The following is a 22,511-nucleotide window of genomic DNA, read 5'->3' as shown; positions in this document are numbered from 1 at the left end:
GTGAGAGCGTCGCTCCTTCACCCTGACGATCCTTCCCTCGAGAGGTTGGGTGGTGGGGGGCGCCGATCTATGTTTTCGCATCCACCTGAATAATGTGTAGTTGCGCCACTGCCTCTGGGCCACCATGTAAACAGTTGGTCTCTTGAAAAGCAGATACGGAAACATCAACTTTTACACCTTAAAGATGTAACACACTTCATCTTTCAAAAGTTTTAGGGATGACCTAGAGAAATTGTCATTAATTAAATGTATTAGCATATTTAGCTTTTTGGTTATCTCCATTGCTACATATGGCAAATATGCTTAATCAGAGGTTTACAACTTCAGTCTTTGAGAGCCATTGTCCTGTAGCCTCAATAAAATAAAATAAAATAAACGAATGGCCTATATATAGCTGTGTATATACAATTAGCCTTCGAAACAAACTCATTTGCAGTGAGCTCCATTATCAATCCTACAACACCACCTCAAGAAATAAGGTGGCTAAAGCTAAATGTCTCAAACCTCATAAACATAAAGACTTAATCATTGTACATTTACCATGTCAAAACCCTTGTTTATTTTATTTTGTCATTGTTATCTTATAGAAAGCACAATTGTGAACTGTGACCTCTGTTTAATAAAAATCAATAATTAAAGAAATATGATTTCATCAACATATTTTCTGTGACTTGACATTTCCAAGTGAAAAAAAAAAAAGATAATCTTTCACTGAGTGTAGCCACAAGAAAATGTATATTTCAGCACTATGCTAGCTCAGGTAATACATTGGGCCACAGAAACATGGACGCTTTACATAAGAAGGAGCCCAAATGGTTGTTTCTGAAATGCTACTTTGTGGCTATTATAAATACTGTACACAGTCAAAATGGCCTGGGTGCTTCCTTGGTCAGATGAATGTCACTTCTTACTTAACAGCCAAATAAATACCTTTAAAGTTACACTTTGCATCAATGACAAAAAAACAAATGTTCAAATGAGGAGACCTATATATAACTTTTAGGAGGAGAATGCATGATTGGGATTTCATATCAAATAAAAGCAAACATTTATAACATAACAAAAGCATGTCAGTGGCACTTTAGTGCTTTTAATGCTGTCATATTCACCATCTGTTGATAAGTTCAGTACAGGCTCTGTTAGCTCTCTGCAGCAAAGAAAAAGCACCTTGTTCCTTTTCCCTGCACTGATCATAGTTATGAGACAATGAAAACAACTGCATCAGACACTTCCACACGTACTTTTTTTTCGGAGTTCATTTCTTGTATAACACCTGACCCACTGAAACACATCAACAGAACTAAGCAAAGTATGATCAAAACTTTGACTGGCTTCACATCCAATTAGGATCAGCGCTGGTGTTGCTCTCCAAGGCTACTGGAAACGAGTGTGGCTGTTGGTGAGTGAACGTGAAGAACGTGTCTCCTTTTGTTTGCTTATATCCAAGCCACCTCCCAAGGAGAAGCATATTGCATTTTATATTTCAAAACAAATTACATTACTGTATGTTGCTATGGTGCTCTGTCAGGGCAAGTCACAGTCATTTTTGCTTCCGTTGACAGAAGCAGCACAGCATGGAGCTCCAGTCTAATGCAATAAAGTTGCTCCAAATCAAGATAAAGCAGATGTGCTCACAAACAGCCTGGCTGGAATGAAAGTGAGAAGGAATAAGAATCTGTTGTGGGGAATAAAGTGCAGAAAAGGGAGATTTGGGGCAGCCAAGTTTCCCTTCCGGTGGCTGAAATTTAAAAATACAATTTGGGTGAAAAATTGGGTGAACTTTAGTGCACTGGTTCAGGGATGCAAACTTCTGAGCTATTTATTTGACTATATTTTGAAATTCTTTTCTAAAATTATATGCATACCTTAAACTGTAGTGAGGGTGAGAAAAAGCAGAGTTGAACGACATCTGCTTCTTTCTGCTTTCTTTTGCAATTAAATCTTCATCGCACCATTTAACAACTATGAGGAAACTTCTCTTCATCTATCACAGACCTGTCACTCCATCGAGAAATAATCATTAGAATCAAATGACACACTTGGCTGCGTAAATATTTCTGACATACAAATATGCAGAAGTTTGGCCTCGAGGCACGACGATGAAATGTTCAATAACACTGTTTACAGCTCACTGAATGCCCAACCAGCAGGTAATTGTGGGTGCGTACAGGTTTGGGAGGATACCATTTAGAGAGGCAAACCTGGAGCAGCTTAAACAATGGTGTCCGCCCAGGGATCAATCAATTTCAGGTGAGAAGCAGCTTTCAGGTATGAGTTATCTGTGGGAAAGTGTGCAATGTGCAGCTCTAGCGTGAGATTTTATTGTAAACGTGCATCGTTCTAAAGAGTCAGTAGATGACATGGGCTGCTTCAGTTTTCAACCATGTAGTAAATTAAAAATGAAAAAATAAATACGCTGCTTATCTCTTCAACATTTATGTTCTGACTGCAAAATCTGTACAGGGTGAATGTTTATTTTAAAGTTTAAAAACTGCAGTCCAAGAACAAGTAGACGACAAGTGACAGCACTCACTGAAAAAAAACAAAAAAAAACTATACTATATAAAATAAAAATAAATACGTGTATTATATAAAACCAAGTTGTGTGAGTGGTGAATATTAATTAAATTTTTTTTCAAAATGTTAACCCCTGTTGATAAACTTGTGAAAATATTGCTCAGAATTTTTTTTGTGTTCGTCTTAGACTTTTACTATAAGGATATCTTTGCCCAGATTTTTGTTTGCCTGCTGCTTAAATACTACAGTAATTAACTAACTAATATCAGCTCAGGGCAATTTTTCAATGTCTATTTGCTTCAGCACACTTGAATCAAATGATTATGTCATTAGCAAAACTAATAGCAATTTAGAAATTTCATTCAGGTGTGTTGAGGACTTCTACAAATGTAAGACAGATATTGATGTTTTAGACCCCTGAACCAAAATATGACATCAAAACTGTACATAAGCATTTGAAACAGTACTGCTAGACCTAGTGGTACTGGTATGGGAGATCCTGATCAATTGGGGAGCAAGAATACTACATTTGTTACATCTTCAGCTGGTGCTGTATGCGTTCACACTGCACTGTGTCAAACGAACCAAACTCTCGCCTGTGGTAGAGTTGCATCCAGAACCGCTGAAGGAAACAACATGAAAACTTCTGAAGAAAACACTGAGCACAACTTCCTTCTTCGCAAAAATTGAGTGGCATCAGATTTTAGTGGCCTCGGTTTGTAGGCAGAGCAAAGTTTGCTATTTTGGTCCACATCAGAGTTCATTCACGCCTTACCAAACGAACTGGACTTTCCACGCAAATGAACTCGTTTGACTTGGAGTGAATTAAACAGGGAAGTACCAGACCACTGCCAACACAGACATCACCTTCTTAAAGTAAAACCACATGCACTGGAAATCTATCTGAGGAAGACACTCAGACTAACTATACAATGAACAGGTCTCCAGAGACACTAGCACTACTACTAATCCATAATGGAACAAAAAAGCAGACCAAGAAGAGAGGACACGAGTGCAGGCCTCTGTCCTGCTCTGCAATAGTATCAGTGAACTTTTGGAGGAATAAGCCCCGGGGTTCCAAGGACAACTGTCAGGAGACATGGGCTGTGAACTCATGCTAATGAAGGCAGCTCAGGCCTGTAAACAGCATGGGAGGATGTCACTGGAATACATTACAATAAATAACTGTCTCCCCAGGGCAGTTGGGTTGCATGTGGCTCAGCTCTGCTCAACCGCCCTCAAACACACATCCATACACACACACACACACACGGCCTGGGACACCCAACAGGTAAAGATGAAAGTTGCTGAGTTGACCACAGCAAGATAAGAACTCTCTCTGTAGCTCAACATGTTCTGGGTTGGTGAAATTGAGACTGTTGCATTGATTGACTTTTTAGTTACTTCTTTTATTTTTAAGTTGATGATAATGTTGATCGAATACCTAATAATTGATGCAAACTGTAGAGAAGTGAGACTGGAAAACTTGTCTCCAAGCTAGAACGGTGGTGCTCCAAGGGAAACGAGAGGATAAGGCAGCACTGGAGTGAGTGAGAGCGCTCAGACAGGAATGCGACTGTTTTCAGGTCAGTGAGCAGCAGCGTGCAAGAGCGAGATATAGAGACAGAAGGGGGGTAGAAAACCAGTAAACCGGGCCGTGGTTCGTGGTAGAGTGATCTGCTGCCTTCTCCCCTTCAGTTACAGAAAACCTTGACATTTATTTATCAGGGCTGCGGGGCATTGGCCACATTGTGTCTGAGCTGCTGTAGCTGGGTAGCATTAGTAAGGATCCTGTTATTACGCAGATTTATGCGCTTTGTAATTGTCAGAGTTCACTGCAACACATCCTTCGATCTATCCATCTATCAATTTATCCGTCCTCCTGCTTGCTGAAGTGAGAGTTAACACCAGACTTATCGTTAAAAGAGCTATCTGAGGCGATTTACGTGTGGGAAGGGATTTAAATGTCTCAGCTTAATATACACCAGACTTTGCTATGTGCAGAAAATGGTCTGCAATACAAGGAATTCGAAATGACTGCCAAAGTCAAAGGGCAGCACTTTTTGAATAATTAATTTGAGCAAAGTCTAAAATTTAACTATTCGGACAAGAGAAAACTGTCATGGCTGGCATACATCAAATACAGCTGTCTGGAAAAAAATAAACCATAACATCTGTGTAGCACTGAGGTAAAAGTGTAATAGTTTGGGGATACTTTGTTTCTGCAGGACTCAGTCAACTCAACATCACCATTAGACCCATACTATACAGCTAAAGTGGACTTTGTATGAGTGCTGTTGCAGTATATTTACCTTTCAAGTTCATATACTGTCTCATATATGCACTTATTAGATGTTAATGGCTGTTCTTTACAAGCAAGAAAAATTGCCAAACTGTAAACTTTTTCCAGAAGTGTTCTTTTGTCTCAGTGCAGATTTTTCTTTAGCATCTGAAAAAGTATGATAAAGTCATGATGTACGTGTACTGAAAATAACTGAGATATAGTGATTAATGCCACATCCGATTCCTGCTCAAAAGGTTGTCATGCATAACAGAGCCTATAAAATGTAGACATCAAATATTCATATTTGTTAAGATTTTTAAAGGACTCTTATCAACTTCCAATTTTAGAATGTGAAGTGATCTTCTGACACATAACATTTTTGCAATTTAAATCTAAATAAGCGTATCGCCAATCAATAAATGAACATTTTATGTAAAAGATTTTAAGTTTCATGGCCAAGAGGTCCTCATACCTTGGAGAGATCTCTGAAGTTCCCTGGAAGGGTCAAGTCCAGCTCCTCCGAGTCATAGTTGGTGAGAACCCAGGGAAAGACCGGGTACTGGTTCAGGTCATTATACGTCCTCCCTAGGAACAGTTGGCAGACAAAAATCTGTGAGTGATGACAGACTGAAAGAAAAACAAGGGGTGGAGTGTAGGGCACATGTGGGGCTTTGTGTGGATAAGTATGCAGTATTACCCTGATCTCAGAGCTCACAGATTTCATTCCGTTCTACTATAAAGTATCCATGACCCTTGAACATGTTCACATTATGTCATGTTACAAACAAACTTCAATGTAAATGATTGAGATATTAAATGATAGACAAACATAAAAAAGCACATAAGTAGATGCCAACATGATTTTAAAAATGTTTATCTAATAAAAAATAATCTTTAATAAAGATTAGCAAACAAACAAGGAGCGACATGAAGACAATGGAACACACACAGTTCAGGGGTCATGTGGAAAAGAAGTGTAATACAAAATTTGATTATAAAAGAATATCCTAAGTAGAATCTCTCTTCCTCTCTTCCTATAACTTTATAAAACTTTGTGTTGTTCTGTAAACACAAAGGATTCCAAGAAAATGCTATGGAAATTTTGTCTGCAATGTAACAAAATGTGAAAAGGTTGAAGGGCTCTAAGTGGTGTTGGAAGGCACTGCAAACCAGAACACGTGAGAATGTTTTCTTTGTTTCCCATGACAGGAGCTGCTGAGTGTGAGTTGTCAATAAAAGGTGAAAGTCGCATAAAGCCTGTCTGCAAGTGGAGCAGTTGTAATTGCAGAGCTACAGAATCTAGCTACTAAATATCTTTGATGTCATTTCAGTGTTGAACGGCTGATTTGCTGGATGTCAGCTTCCTTTATGTTCAATAAAGGGAGAAAATATTTTCAGAGGGAAAACATGTGTCAGGAACTCCTGGGAAAAATTAAGAGTAAATTCAGCATTGTCAGTCCTGCTTTACTTTGAAATGAATTTTAGATTTAAAAAAGAGATAAACAGGCAGTAGAAATAGAAAACAGTGGCTGTGACTCGGTGGGGAAGATTAGTCATCTGATAATTGGGAAGGTTTAGACTGATTCCAGATTTCCCCCTGCCACAAAACACCAAACCCCCCAGCTGCCTACCAACAGGTAGTGTGAACAGCTAAATGCTACTTGAATTAGCAAAAAGAACTTTCTTTAGCCCGAGAGGCTGAAACAACATGAAACAACATAAGGTTTTCTATTTTTGTGAACTTTTGCTTTTACTGCATTGGTAATCTGCTTCCAAAATATGTAAACTTTACGAATAAGACGTTTACTAGAATCAGCACTGCGTAGCTGATTATATGTTTAAATAAACAAATGAATGTGATTTGATCCTCAACATCACTGATTGTAATGTGACCTCAAGCATAACAGCTTTTATGTCTCAACATTCTTCTTATGAATAGATGCATCAAGTCAAATAAATTCAACCTACTTCTGCAAAAATTGTTTTAGCACTCTAAAAAACCGTTTACAACATATTGTTGGTGCTGATTACATACAATTCTAAGTACCAGAGCCTGACAGCCACATTACATTCAGCACTATGAAAAGTATTAGTCCCCTCAAAATTAATCTGTGAGCTTTTATGTTAGACTTTCATAAATCTAATCATCAAACAAATGTTTAAACCAGACAAAAGACTACATTAAGGAAAAAACTCTTTCCAAACCAATCAAGTCCTATGGGAAAATACAACTACTTTTATATTAGTTCATAAATTATCTACATGTAGCCAAATTTGTATAATTCTCACAGATCGTGTCAACTATTTAGAAATGATTTCCCTATTTCTTAGGGACACCCAATTTTTTTCCACAAACTAAACGTGAACAATCATAATTAGGGGCTTATAGACACATGTCTTTGTGTGAATAATAAGAATGTATTGGATGGAAAACGATTGAGCAGAAATGTAGATAAATTAGCCAATGTAAAAAAAAAAACCTACCCTCTAACGTAATTCCATAAGATTACCAGACTCTCTGGCTCTTTCAAAGGGACTCAAACAAAAAAAATCAAATATAACTAGATTTTTATTGTCCTACTCTTGTCCTCAAAATCAATACATTTATGCACATTCAACAAAATCCTAGTTCACAAAACATTAACGCATGATTTATATTAACATGTTATGATTCAAAGTTATTTCTTTGACCATTTGCAACAAGATATGATTTCTTCATTAAAAAGATGTTCCTTCAAATGTTGAAAGACTTTAATGATAAGCACAAAGTATTTTAAAATTGAACCAGTAGAGAGAGGCTGTGTTTTTGCAGCAAGTTCGCGAGAGATTCTAAATGTGCCAAAGCCATCTAAGTTCCTGACAGGCTAGTCACTGAGAATGTTTCTTCAGAGTCGCTAGAAAGGTTTGGGGGAAGCTAGAGAGCATAATTATCAAGGTTAATGGCACACACTGGGAAGGAAACAGCAGGCTGAGCACAGAGGATGGGGTCGGGCGTTGGTGTGGTGAGACCTAGTGGTGCTGAGTCCTGAGTTAGGGTGGCAGGATGTTAATAACAGTGGAATAGTGTTTAATTAGAAGAAGTCTTCCTGTTCGCGCCTCCACCCAGCACTTCACCCCCCGCCTGTCTCCTGCTCCACACTATTCTGACATATCTGGCAGCTTAGGTCATTACTAGGGATTTTTAATGAATTTTGGGCATGTTTTTGTGTCTGCCTTACATCTAATTAGCTGACAATAATGTATCGACTCTCGAGCGCAAGCTAAATATAAATATGCATGAATATGCAGCGACAGAGAGGATGACACCTCTCTGAGCAGAGTAGCGTGCAGTTGTTCTTGCCTTCCCTGTTAGTCGCGGTTCAGATCAGAGAGTCGACAACAGAACCTTTCAACTCTGCAGACACTCGGGTACACTTTCACAAAACCAGGCACTAATTATCCGGCAAAAATCCACCGCGCCTGCTTTTGCTTCAAACGGCAGATACTCACGAACAGTGAAGTTTACTGTGTTGAGTCTCGCCTAAAGCCACCATGGATTCTTAAACAAATACGACATACCTGAGCCCACTTAGTGTTAGTGCTTCCAACACCACTGACACATAAAATGTATTGATCCTGCTAGCTAACTATAACGACTTGCTGTGGAAAGATTCACACAAATAATAGATTAAAACCTAAAACTATCACAGGTCATTAAGTTTACCTGGGCAAGGGAGAAAACAAATCAGAACCTATAAATGTAACTGATGGCTGCAAAAAAAAGAACAGATTTATTATTTCTGTACTTCCAGCTACTTCACAGTTTCAAATAACAAATCTCACTTGGAAAACAGGTAAGTGCTTTCATTAAAACTTTACCAGCTATGGTGTTGAGAAACATCAGATACTCAAAGTTGGAGATTTCTCTTCTCTGCCAGCGCTGGGTCATGTTTGAGGATTTGAAAAGCTGCCGAGGGGTTGCCAGGGAGATCCGTCTAAAAGCAATCAAAAAAGAATTGGAGACGACGTTCTTCACAACGTCAGATATTTCTGAACACATTTTATGTCCCTCAAAATGCTATAAGCTTAATCAATGCTTTAAATGATGAGCGCCCAGGTCCGGGCCTTTAGGTCCTGCGTCTTTAAGATGCATCCTTTCTCCAGCACGAGGTGATGACGTTAACTAGATCCCACTGGAGAACTGAGGGAATTCAGCTATTTGATGCAGGTGTGTTTGGAGAAGCGACGCCTCTAGAAGTTGCAGGACAGTAGCTCTCAAAGACTGGAGATGAGGACCTGTGCTTTAAAGCAGCAGTAAATCACTTTTTTTTTTTACATATTTTTTAAAACTATCACCATGTTGTGACAATATTACATGAAACAGATAATCTGAAAAAAATCTAGCCTTCTCGCTGCAGTCCTACTGCCATGTGCAGGAATGCGGTTCTCTTGGTCAGAAACAACCAATCAGAGTCAGGAGGAGGACTCCATGCTGGTGTACGCACAGCTGCTGTATTAATGACAGGGAAACAGCTTACTGTTACAGGAAAAGTGTTTATTTGCAATCATTGGTGGCCATGCTAACTAGCATACGCATTTACGGCAAGTTGTGTTGTGGGGAACTAGTGGTAGTGTAGAAGAGAGCAAAAGGGAAGGTGTGGGACGGATATGCAAGCTGGACTGACTGCACTGAAACACTCCTGGCTCTGATTGGTTGTTTCTGGCCGAAAGCGGTGCATTTCTGCAGGTGGCAGTGGAATCACAGGGAGAAACCAGAGGAATGATTATCTGTCTCATGCCCTACTGTCGCAACATGGTGACAGTTTGAACAAATATGTAAAAAAAAAAACATATCCTTTTTAAAAATTGCATTCCAAAGCTCCACAAATTATGAAACTGAGAACAATGAACCCGCAATGCCAAACAAAAAATGAATGCAGTGTTGCATGGTCTCTAAGCAAGATGCTAATTCAGATTCTGCAACGATGTCAGTTGTATTATATCCTCTGAACGTGGGGCCGTTTGTTTTAGAGCAGTAATTTAAAAAGCCTGTTAGCGCCATGAAAGCTGAAAGCCTAAAGAGAATCTGTTTCTTTTTTTTTTTTCCCCTCTGTGGCCATTGGCATGGCTACATTGAGTTTTCAGTTGGAGAATTAGGTCAGTTCAGTCAGGGTCAGTGAACATCCACTTCAGTGTCTGGAGCAATGGGACTTCAAATAAACTCATTTGTTCCTGGCTGAATGGATGCACCTCGATACCACAAAGTACCAAAATACAACTCATTACAGATATGAATTATAATGCCAACAAGGTTTTGTTTAATTTTACTTGACATCTCTTATCCTACCTTGCTTGTGGAAGTCCGTAGCTAGTGCCCACTCCTACTCGAGGGAGACAATAGACAACCTTTTTTACTGTGGCTTGGTCCAGAAAGTTGAACATGACAGACGCTGCAGGCATAAAAATATGTGATTACTGTTAAATAATTTTAAAAAATAAAATAAAATGGTTTATTTGCTACTTTCCTTACTTCTATTAGCCATGAAAACCTCCATTGCAGTGTTTTGCAGAAGGTAGTGCCTGGAAAAGACTGCCCGGATCTCACTGAACATCCATTTGCCGTGCAAACCATCTGTGTACACCAAGACCTGGGAGATGAAAGGAGAAGCTATTTATTTGAAACAAATGTGCAGAAGGTACATGTCAGACTGTTGACAGTTTTTCCAGCATTATAAATTTAGCGTTTAAATAGCGCATTAAACACAAATCAAAAAAGTGAGTGTTTGCAAAGCCATTGTTTTTTCAGTGCAGGTATGCAGGTACATTTAATTAAAAAGGCTCACACACTCCCCTTTTTTTTCCTGCCTCATTTATTCCACTAGTTTCCTGCACCAAGGTGTTGTTTTAAAAACAATTACTTTCCAGACAACTGAACTATGACTGGTTCAAAATGACAGAACATCAACAGTGGCTTAAATAAGCACCTATTATAACCATCTGGAACACCAACTCTGACCCAACAAATTGCACAACAACAGACTGGTGAATGTTACCTGAGCTCATCAGTCTCAATTTTGGCTGCAATATTCAAGTATAAGGTTCAGACTTTAGTGTGAACAACAGGAAAACAGAGATCTGTCCTCCATCAGGCTGGTGATAGTGGTATAAAATTCAAGGGATCATTTCCAGGCACATTTGGGCCTCTTGATCATCACTTAGCATCATGTTATCCTTTTTGACAACAGAGTATCCATATTTTGATTGTTACTTGCACAGGATAATAATACATGATGTTTTCATGCTCAAACCAGTTTCAAACCAGTTTCTTGAATATGACAATGAGATGGCTTACTCCAATGGCCTTTACAGTTTCTAGATCTTAATCCTATTGAGCACCTTTTACTGACATATTGATGTAAATCAAGAAGGCAGCTCAGAAGGCAAAAGTGGATCCAAGAGAGTGACAGAAATTAAACAAAGTATGATATTTCTTCTTCTCAAGCTGCTAACAACATATAAGTAGATCTAAAAGCTGTTTGCCAAATGTAAGTGTAGCACAGACTGGGATAATCAGAAGAGCTCTATTTCAGTTGATTCTCATTTCAACTTGTGAAAAATATTTAAAGAGACAATATAACATAACTTAAGGCAAGTTTCAACAAAAACTGCAGCTGTCAACAGATTCTCTTTCACACTTATCTGTTGGTGTGCACCATTCACTGGACCAAAAAGAAGTGGTCACCAAAACAGCCCCGTGGGGTTAGTGACACGTACATGATCAATAAAAACCATAACATGTAGAGAAAGAAAGAGCAGACAAAGAATCATTAGTGTATGCAGCACCAGAGGACAAATCGGTCCACACACAGACACACAAATCAAGACAGATATTCTGACAGGTGAGAATGATTCCCTCACACACACACATCTTTCCACCTTCCCTCCTTCTCACTCAACAATTCTGTACAGCGAGCTGTGGAGAAGCATCATCGGATTCCCGGGTTATAATCACACATTGGTGCACTTCACAGACAATCAATGTGTGGAAGAATAAAGATATAACAGGCGAGTGAAACTCTACACCACATTAGTGACTGCGTGTGTGTGTGTGTGTGTGTGTGTGTGTGCGTGTGTGTGTGTGTGTGTGTGTGTGTGTGCGTGTGTGTGTGTGTGTGTGAGGTGGTGTGACTAAGGTGGAGTGGGCAAGGGGAAGGAAATAAGCAACTGAGATGGTGCGCTGGGTTAGGTCTGATGCTAATGCTCATTTAAAATAGTGACAGACTGGAAGAGTGCAGCCCAAGCTGGGCTGCCTTAATTTCTCCATGGAATAGCTCATGCCCGACCTCCGTGCCACAGCCAAAATCTCTTGAGCTCAATTAAAATTGGATTAGGTGGAGATACTGAATGTACAGCACAGCATCTCTGGTGCTCTTCTACTAGTAATGCCCCTGCTTGACACCTCTGCAACCCCCTACTCAAACAGTTGTCATAGAGACAGCAGAGCCCCGAGGAGGCAGCATGCAGAGTGGAGGAGAAACAGAGAGAGGGAGGTGATGTTGGGATGGCTGCAGAGCTGCAGGCATTTTGTTGAGGGCCAGCAGCCACTTTCGTAGGGAAGGCAGCTTTTCTTCCCCCCCTCACGTTTCATCTGCAGCCAGATGTTCTGCACTCTTGAACACAATGCTTTACAGCAAAGCACACAGATGTGCAATCATTAGAAGGCCACAATTTACTCACTCAAGACGCATCAAGCTGTTTGGAGACTGAATTATTTGTTGATGTCAGTGGTCAAGACTTTATTTTGCAATACATTTCTACGTTAAAACAAGCAGGATAATAATAGAGAGGCACAGTCAGACCCTGCTTTAAATGTTTTTTTTTACAGCCAAAACATGGCAAACGAATTGATCAAGCATTAACCTGACTAGTATTCCGGCAAAATTTTCTTTGTATACTGATAATGTGAACAGTTTGATGCTGTGACAAAGTACAGGGTAAAAGGCTTGCTGTCAAAGAAGAGAGGCTAAAGAGGAGAGAAAAAAAAGCTTATTGCAAACTGCCCAGATCAAAAAAAAAAAAAAAAAAAAAAGAAAATGTCATAACAACAAAGCTTTGGTCTAAACTAACACGCACAGGCCCCTGTAGACTTGGGGATTTGACAAAGCCCAGCCCTCATTTTTTAGAGGCCCAGCTGTAAAAAATGCCATTTAATGAACCTGTCTGCTGAAGCTGTCCCCTGCCTGTCAGAGGTGTCAGGCAGTGACAAGCGCTGGGGACGGCCGCCTCCAGTCACAGACAGGCCTGCCAGCTGGAGACTTCGGCCCCAATCTAATCACACCACCAGGAAGGGACCGGCGCTCTGCTCTTGGTCTGTCACGCTCAGTGCTGGGGGAGCAGGAAGAGGGTGGGTGAAGGGAGTCTGGTGTGGTCGACAAGCGCAGCCTTTTGTTTCCACACGAGTCCCTCAATGCAAGCTCATTAGAGGACAACGAGCGCATGCGCCGCTCCGCCAGCTGCAAGAGGATACACCTCCATTGTAACAGCCTTAAAGCAATTTAACATCTCGGCCCCCTCTTTTCGCTATTTTGTTTTTCTTACATCGCTGACTTGACGTACTGGCTCCATTTCAGAACTTTCCAGAGTAGAAATGAAGAATATTGTGACAGATGAGACGAGGGCAAGCATATTGTGACAGTGGTGCTTAGGTTTAAACTCATATATAATAATGTGCAGATGCTCAAATGGGGGGCAATATGCTTATAAGCAGCAGGGTGCCACTTCATGCATGGAAATAGATTCTAATCATATTTGACTTCCGAATAGCTTTTACCTCCACATTGACTGAGACACAATGACAGATGTTATTAATAAATCTAACGAAGCAGTCTCCCTAAAACCTGATGCAATTTTCTTCCATATGGAAAGATGCAATCCCCCCTTCAGTGCATTTATACCAAAATAGGACAATAATACAATTCAGCGAGACCTCCAAGTCAGCATGACTGATATGTTTATATAAGAGTGTGGGGCACACTGACAACCTGGTACCATAGCACCTCTGCAGCATTCTTCTCAGATTTGTCTAATAGGCTTCCACTATAAAGCCTCACAACTGCACAGTCCCAGGCGGCCATAGAGGAACGGCGGAGTCGAAGAATAAGGGGAGGATACAGGAGGCCCGTTTCATTTTGAATGATATGACTACTCCCTCAGGAGCAAGTGGGATGGATTTCACACATGGCAATTTGGAGGATCAGCACACACTGCGTATACTGTATTCAATGGCTGACCCAGGGCAATATGGGCCAAATCTGTGAAGAGGTTGAGCAATCAGGGAATCCGAAAGGGAAAGAATGAAGCCTGGTAACAAAATGGGCAGGGAAGAAACCCGAGTTAAGTGGAAGAACATTGAAGCCACATAGAGCAAGGTGAGAAACATCACAAATGTAAATCTAAAAAGCAACAACACTCAATTAAAGGTGTCAGAACAATGTTTTTAAGAAATCAGAAAATTATTATGATGAAGTGATATGACATTGAATATGTTTATGTTTCTGTGTTTTTTTTGTACTTGAAATATGTTTTATTTTTATGTGAATAAGTCACGCACCTTTCATTGTACTCTATTCTTAGTGATCTTATTGATTTACATTTGTGCTTAATTTGCAATGGTTAATTTGCTTTGTAATTAACTTATAATCAATACACAGAGTTATATTGTAAACCACTGAATATCTTCCAAGTACCACCATTAGTACTCATAACACAATTTGAGAAGCATGGAGCTAAATGCTACAATACATGTGTCACACCGTTGTGTATCTTTCATTTTTAAGCCAAGCTGCCACATGTTGAAAAGTTCTGCTGCAGGGTCAAATCTTCTCTCACACACAATTTAAACCACACTGCTGTGCCACTGGTACAGAACTGATGAAATGGTTTTAAACGACTACAGCAATGGCCAAATAATATTAATTACTTTCAGGCTGAGCTAAGCTGCTGGCATTGATGAAAATCTACTTACTTTGGGCACACCGAATATTTGAAGCTAAAAGTTAAACTGATGACTTAACCTAATTTCTGTTTATTTGGACAAGTAGTTATCAGCCACCTAGGACAGTCACAACCTCGAAGTTTTACTCCCAGATGATCATCTGATTCTTTTTTAGGTTTTCTTGGCTCTAGTAACTAGAGTCTAGTTACTTTTATTTGAGAGTGGTTAGACAGGAAAGTTGGTTGTGTGTGAAATGGAAAACAATAAGGTGGTGACATCAGGGCAGTGATGTGTTCCATCCACATGCAGCAGAAAACTGAATTTCACACCCTTCAGCCTAATATGCATGCACTATTCAAAATGGAGCAGTTTGAAAGCAACACATTCTGCAAAGAGGCGAAAGAACTTGATGTTCCACAAAATCTTTTTCATTTCCTCACTTTTATATATATGGTTGCTAAAGATTTCTTTTCTGATTCTATTCTAGTGGCCTTTATTTTATACAGACATAAAAGGGGAACAATTGCTACAAAGGTGAAATGGCTAGTACTCAAACTTGTGAGGGCCATGTCAATAAGGGAGTTGGGTGCTTTTACCTCGGCATCACCATTACGCCCAAAAGGTTTATATTTTAAACTATCCTGGCTGGTCTGTCTGGGTTTTCTCCTTGGATTTCTCCAGTTGAGTTTCCAATCAGCAGAAAGAAGGAGGAGTTGTGAATGACCAACAGTCAGTCTCTGTGCTTATTGAGAATTATAGCCTGCCTGTAGTTTGGTAATGGCAGCAGAAAAACGTGAACGAAGCTAATCAATCTGTGTTGGTCATACTTCCATATATTGAGCTGGTTAAGTCGGAGCCAGAGGAATAAATAAGATATTTTATTGCTACAAAGATGTCATGGCTGCTCTCCCCATGAGGTTGTATAAAGTCCACGCAATTTCTGAAAGCTTCATCGAGCTGATGTATTACACACATCACGGGAAACATTAGCAACTGGGTGTAATCAGATCAAATTGTTCAAAAATCCATCAGAGTACACGCCTCCAGCAAACAATCATTTCTCAATAGCTGAGGATCCAGATCCTTTGTACAAAGCAAAGTTTAGAACAAGGGACTCCTTCGAAACCAAGACAAATTACATTGAATGTACCTCTGTTTACAGAAGGGAAATTAGACAACATAAGTAAAAATATTAAAGACAATATCCTCAGATTAGGTATTCAACTACATACATGCAAAAGCTTCCATGTTAGCAAAGGCATGAGGAAAAGAACTCCAATGTTACTGAAAAGAAACTGAATCTTTCTGAGAAACTTAGAGGCAACAAAATGAAACAGTTACTACATAATATTTTGCAAAGAAAGTTTGGTCTAGTTTTAATTTAAGGATTATGTCCTTTGAAAAAAAAGTAGGACACCGTTGATGTTTTCTTGTTTTGTCAAACACTCAGGTGTGCCCACGCACTGTGAAATAAAAGTAATATGTGACTGTTTAAATTCGCAAAGCCATGCGGAGAAAAATCTCAACTGTGTGACCAAAGACATGCCCAAATCTGCACTTTTATTTACACTTTAATCCTTTTACACCCCGCAAAGATTTATAATGTATGCCTAAACATCAAAGCTTTTTCTCATCTGATTCTCACTTAATGTGACAACTGTTGTGATGTGTAGAAATGAAAATATGTAAAAGATTTCCCCAGATTTCCACTTGGTTCCTCTCTGAAGGGCCCGTATCTCAACTTCAATAATGTAGCAGGCTCCTAATGCAGGTATTGGAGGAAAACAAGATACAGATTTGCATAATCAGTGTCACTATATATTTGGGTGGTAGCTGGAGTGTGGCAAGATGACACAGCTCCAGTGCTCTAGAAAGACCAGTGGGATAAAGGAGATGAATATGCATTAAATACACTGACAGTTCACTGCCCCAAATGTCCAGCCAGGTTTGTCAATAACATTCATGTCAAGGATAGTATTTCACGCACATTAGCAAACCCTGCAGCTCTGTCCTCAAAGCTGCCATGGTAGGACGAGTGGGAGGAGCGGTCCTAATATGCAATCACCTTAAAAAAAAAAAAAAAGATTCTGTGGATGTAAGATTTTAGAGTCCTAAAATATGCCAGGAAAAAAAATCCAAACAGGACTTAAACTTGGTTTTCTTGTTGATATGAAGTCTGGCGTTAAACCATGTCATTAAAAAAAGGAAGAAATCCAAGAGGAGAGAAGAAGCAAAAATATAATTATAAAATAACTACAAAGTCTACAAAGTTGCACTTTGTGTGTGTTCATTTATTTAGAGATGATATTTGGCTTATAAATAGCATATGTATGCACTTTATTTGCACTATAAATTAATGTCTCTTATAAACTTGCACAAAACTTTTGCATATTGACATGAACAATCAAACTGCAGATCATATCTGTCTTAATTTCTACATAAGCATTAAAGACCAAAAATAAAACTACAAAACAGTTTATTTTTAATCAACTAATTTCAAAGTGTAAATGCAAACACTTTTCATATTTTGTCACAGTACAACTGTAATCTCTGACATCAATTTCACTGGACGAAACATTATAGACCAACAAAACATAAAGCATAACAGCAAAGTGGCAAAGAAAAATGATACATAATCTTCAAAATTTTTATAAATAAAGATCTTAAAAGTGTGACCTGAATTTGTGTTTGTCTATATTGATACTCTGAATAAAACAGAGTGCAACCAACTGTCTACATAATTCACTGAATTAATAAACAGAGCTTAAGCTCAGTATGAAGACGTGTTCTTTTAAAGTATCCGAGATTTGCTAGAGAACATTATCAAAGAAACAACATCATAGTGACCAAGAAACACAGCAGACGATTTGGGTCAGGTTACAAAACAATATCTAAGAATATTTGACAATTTCATGAAGCACAGTTGAATTCAACTTTTCAATTTTATACTGAAATGGGCAAAGAAGCTAATCAGAGTTATAGGAAGATGGATAGAGGTAAGTGCAGCACAGTCCTGAAAGAAAACATGTCAGCAAAAGACTTGGACTGAGGCAGAGAGTCGCCCTGCATCAGGACAACGAACCCAATTATACGGCCAGAGTTACAACGTAATGCTTTAGATTAGAGCATATTCATTTGCTAGAGTGGTCCAATCAAAGTTCACACCTGAATCCAATTGAGAATGCGTAGCAAGACTTGAAAATGTATCTTCACATCCAATAAAACCGACCTTTAGCTATTTTGCGAGGTATTTTCAGACATTCTTCAGAACGTGCATCTTTGGGAAATAGAAGTTGTTCAGATGTGTGGAACAACTTTCAGATTTTTATTTGCAAAATAACGGAGACATAAGCATACCGTTTCCACTTCACACATTTCAGATATGTGTTGGTCTGTCAAGAGTTGCAGTAATAATGTGACAACAGTAAAAATCTGAAGCAGCACAAGGGGTAGTGATTTTGCAAGACGATGTGTTTAGTCATACAAGAAAATATTATAAGTGGTAACCCTCTCTAAAAAAACAAGAATGCAAATAGAGTGCATGTGCCACCTTTGGTCATTTCTGTTGCAGTGCCAGTTGTCTTTTGCTTCTGACAAACACGTTCAGAAAGTGCATTTTAAAACCCTTTCAGAGCAGAATTGCACCAAATTCAAGTGAAACCAAGCAACCTTTGCATAAGTGTTACAATACAAAACCTTTTTTAAAACAAAATTTCACATTTTTGTGGGCAACCTATTGAAAAATCAAACAAAAGAGCTGACAACAATGTGGCAAAAATACATGTTAAGCACATCCCCCAGATAAACGGCTTGAGGATGCCATCTCCAAGCAGTTTTAGCGAAAGGAATGCCATCATTTAGTCTTGAGGTTTGTGTTTTTTTTGCCAGAAAGCTTTTCCTAATGGGATACATTCAGCGACTTGTCAGCCTTAAGATGACTGAAATCTTCCTGGCCTGAGAACTAGCTTCTTGCTGCTGCTAAAACTGCCAAGCTGATCATTTTAAATCCCACATTTTTTCTCTCTCTTTTTTTAAAGTCATGTGTGGGCGGAATATGGGTTCAGAGCAAACGGACAGAGAAGGAGAGAAAGAAAGAGATGAGGATGGAGAGGCAGAGAGGAGGAGAGGGCCAGAAAGAGCAAGTGGTTAGACGAGTAGGCCTGATGAGCAATGAGCGCCTCACTCGTCTTCAATTAATCTTGTCTCTCAACCTTTTGGTTGGACGCCTCTTTGGAACCAAGGTAATAATGACACCCTCATCCATTATCCTTTTTATCCTTGTTATTCAGAGGGAATTGCCTAATAACATGTTACAGATTTGTCCACCTTCGTATAATTCTGTATGTCATTCGCAGTATATCATCAGGAAAACACACATCGCCCTTTCTATTGGGCACAGTTTGAGGATTATAGTGGGTGACACCTTCGGGATGCAGCCAGAATCTGGAGCATTTTTCTTTTTTTTCTTTTTTTTTTCCACGCATAGAGTGGAATTACCCAGACTTATCTGTCACTGCCAAAAGCACAACAAGCCATTCAGGGCCAAAGGAAAGGTGGAACAGGTTCTTATCGGCTTCTCTGAAGAAGAGGGCTTGTAAATTTATGCTAATGAGAGCCTTTTGTCATACAGGCTCACCCCTGTAGGCTGAACAGGGTTTGGTTTGGATGATAATCTGGTTGTTGAGTGCGCTAAATAATTTGCACTTTATCCTCATGTAATTATATAGCTAAAATCATTTTATTAATGCTAATGCTACCATCTGAGTGCCTTAACTGTGTCTGTGGTTCTTACCATTGCATTCCTAGATGTCATACATCTGACCTTGCATAAGACTGAGCGATGTGATATTTGAGTTGTCTCATGCTGTTATGAGTCTTTTACAGTCTTTCATTAATAAAAAAAAACCAGCAAATATATCAACCAGGGGAAATGGCACTTGTATGCAAAACAGGTTAAACACTTTAGTACTGCTAAAAAAAAAGATAGAAGATAATGGGAAAACGAAGTGGAGCGGTGTAAGAGCAGGATTTACTGTGCTTTTGAGGTCTCCCTCGTAGTCCAGTGGGACTCCAAGCCCTCTTGTGTGGCTGCCAAATCCAGCAGCTTCACACAAGCTGCTTGGTGTGCTGTAATTTGACTAATTACACTGGATTAAAGCATATTAATGCAAGCTGTTTTCTCCAGGGTCACTGACCCAACGAGTATGTGCATTGCTGGTTTTCACAATGTTAATTTAAAAGCATACAAAGAAAATATGCTTTTCCTGATGGAAAAAAAAGCTCTATATATTTTAAAGCAGCATTCATAGCCGTCAGAACTACATGCTGTTACAACATTTCTTGCCTTCTTTTCCAAGCTTCAGAGCAGCTTCATAAATGTCAAGCTTTAGAGGTTCTGATTATTTTTTTATTAAGCCCAACATATGGAAAGATCACAAGAAGATGTCAATGTGTTGACAACAAATAGGCAAAAAACATATAAAAATGTTGAAATATTTCTTATACGTTGTGAAAAGTAATAATTATGAGCCCTGGAGATGAAGGGGAGGGCTTTAATCTCGACACACAGTGTCTCTGTTTGAGGCTTTTATTTTGAAGCAAGAGGAAAAGCAAATCTTGAGTTGCCATGTTGCGTTTATAGGATCGACTAAAAGATTGTTCACCTGGACTTGCTGGAAGCATTTAGTTATATTAGCATTTAAAGTGCCACCACCTCTTTCATCTTTTGTGTAGAAGTATTTGGGGGTACAAAAAAAAAAAAAAGAAACAGTGACAAAAATGACAGAAATAGTAATGACGATGAAGTTAAAATGTGCTTTCTATTGGCACCGGACTGAAGGTTCAGTGTGAGCTGCATTGTAATTCAAAGCACACTATGTCAATAAATCATTAAACAGTATAGATAGTTCTATACTGAACTGATATTCTTCAGAATAAGTTTGTTTACAAATTATTCTGCTTGCAATGATGTGAAAAGTCTATTTTTACACTTTTTTTCTTCTACATCAGGAGTCTTAGAATTAAGTAAGCATAGGCTGAATTATTCTGCCTTCTTTAATTAACTGTGTTTGTGTGAAAGTTTTACTCTTTTTTTCTGAAAATAAAAATGTGGATCCAAAATTGATGCTAAAGTCGTTCATTCCTTCTTGTAAACACGATTTTGTACATCATCTTCTCTCATAAGGTGAGTGTGTGGTTAGACCCCTTAAAATGAAAGAGGTGAAATGAGGCATAGTACATGTGTGTTTTAACACAAGAACTCTCCCAGTTGCACTAAATGAATTTGAATGTCCCAGAATGGAGAGGTGGCTTCAGTGTTGCATTCCTTTGCCTTGAACACAGTGTAACAATAGTCCTAAACCAGGCTTTATAAAGACAGAATACCAAAGAGGCTTACTGCCTTAGTTTCATGAAACATTTAGGCAAAAGTTCCAAAGGCTAAGAATGATAAAAGAAGGTAAGCCTGAAAATGGGCTCTGGGATCCAGAGCCCTTATTGTACAGAAGTCACATCAAATTAATACTGAGGGCCATTTGCAGCCTTTCTTCTCTTGAGCTTTTCAGAACGGATTAAGCTATGAAAACTCAGAAATTACTAAAGCACCTATTAGGCATTATGCTCACCCTTTCTTCTTTTTCTCTTTGAAAGTCATTGAACGTGCTTCACATCACTCGCACCACTATTCATGCCATTTCTATACTTTAAAGAGACCCAGTCTAAGAAATACGTCCTGCAAGATGCATCGTTTTATCAGCGTTACAAGAAACCGCTTTCTAAGCACGGAAACCACCGGGTAAACATTTTATATTTTTAAAGGACTGAAATGTCTCTTTGTTTTATCTTAAAGTAGCAATACGCTGACACACAAGTGAAAGTCCTTCATTACCAGATTTGTTTTCCTCACTCAATGCCTCTTCAAAGAAACGCAGGGGGCACATAAATTGTAATTACGATTCTTAACAGGATTCAAGAGCGCCAAAACGATAGCACTTGCGAACCAGGTCGTGTGGAGTTAAATGGCTGTCAGATGCTGAAAGTGGAGCAGCATGTGGACAAACTCACAAAGGCTTCATGGGTTCTTTTCTTGGACCCTCCTACCCACTTTCCTTCCAACAGCAGGATTAAAGCTCAAATATATAGCTTTTGTGCATGTTTACACACACTCAAGCCTCGATGGTAGTTACCTTGTTGCACAGGCTTTCATTTTAGTGGACACACATTGTTATATTGTGATTGAAAAAATAAAGACTATTCTAAAAGAAAATACATTTAAAAATACATTTAAAAATTAATGAGACAACACCAATGCAGCTTAAAGGAAACACAAAGGAGTCAGGAGGGCAAAGATCAGGTAATTGCTACCACCTGAGAAGTCGATGTCCAGTTATCCAGCGCCCCGGCCTTGAGATTTACAGGAAGTCATCATCTGTCTTCCCCAAACATTTTCAAATACCACAACGTGGCACAAGACCCTTCAATACATATCGAAGTGCTCAGCCCTTCCATCTGGATCTCTAGGACATTCAACCCTGTCATTTTCCCCAGTCTCACTCTTAAAGAAACCAATATAGAGCGTGAAGTCCCTATGCATGACCCTTATTAAACTTCTAATTGGATTGAAAGCTAAGAGGGGGTAGTGGGGGACACATTATTCATTCAGTCAAGATTTTTTTTACATCCCTCCCAATAGTTTGCCTCCTCAACAATAACATTCAAAATCATGTCTGTGAATACAAC

The 22,511-nt window shown here is 39.0% G+C and overlaps 1 protein-coding gene across 8 annotated transcripts in view; it reads right to left on the bottom strand.

Moving 5' to 3' along the window:
* The window catches only part of nbeab (neurobeachin b), a 220,500-nt gene that overhangs the window by 33,131 nt on the left and 164,858 nt on the right, over window positions 1-22,511 (bottom strand). For all 8 annotated transcript variants that reach the window (XM_008426297.2, XM_017308169.1, XM_008426293.2 and 5 more), the window contains 4 exons: window positions 10,311-10,428; window positions 10,128-10,230; window positions 8,660-8,775; window positions 5,274-5,386 (listed from right to left, as the gene is read on the bottom strand). In XM_008426297.2, coding sequence (XP_008424519.1) covers window positions 5,274-5,386; window positions 8,660-8,775; window positions 10,128-10,230; window positions 10,311-10,428 — 450 coding nt within the window. The remainder of the gene's footprint in view (window positions 1-5,273; window positions 5,387-8,659; window positions 8,776-10,127; window positions 10,231-10,310; window positions 10,429-22,511) is intronic.

This window comes from Poecilia reticulata, linkage group LG13 (assembly GCF_000633615.1).
Source record: "Poecilia reticulata strain Guanapo linkage group LG13, Guppy_female_1.0+MT, whole genome shotgun sequence".
NCBI classification, from domain to species: domain Eukaryota; kingdom Metazoa; phylum Chordata; class Actinopteri; order Cyprinodontiformes; family Poeciliidae; genus Poecilia; species Poecilia reticulata.
This window is presented reverse-complemented; position numbering and strand designations above follow the sequence as displayed.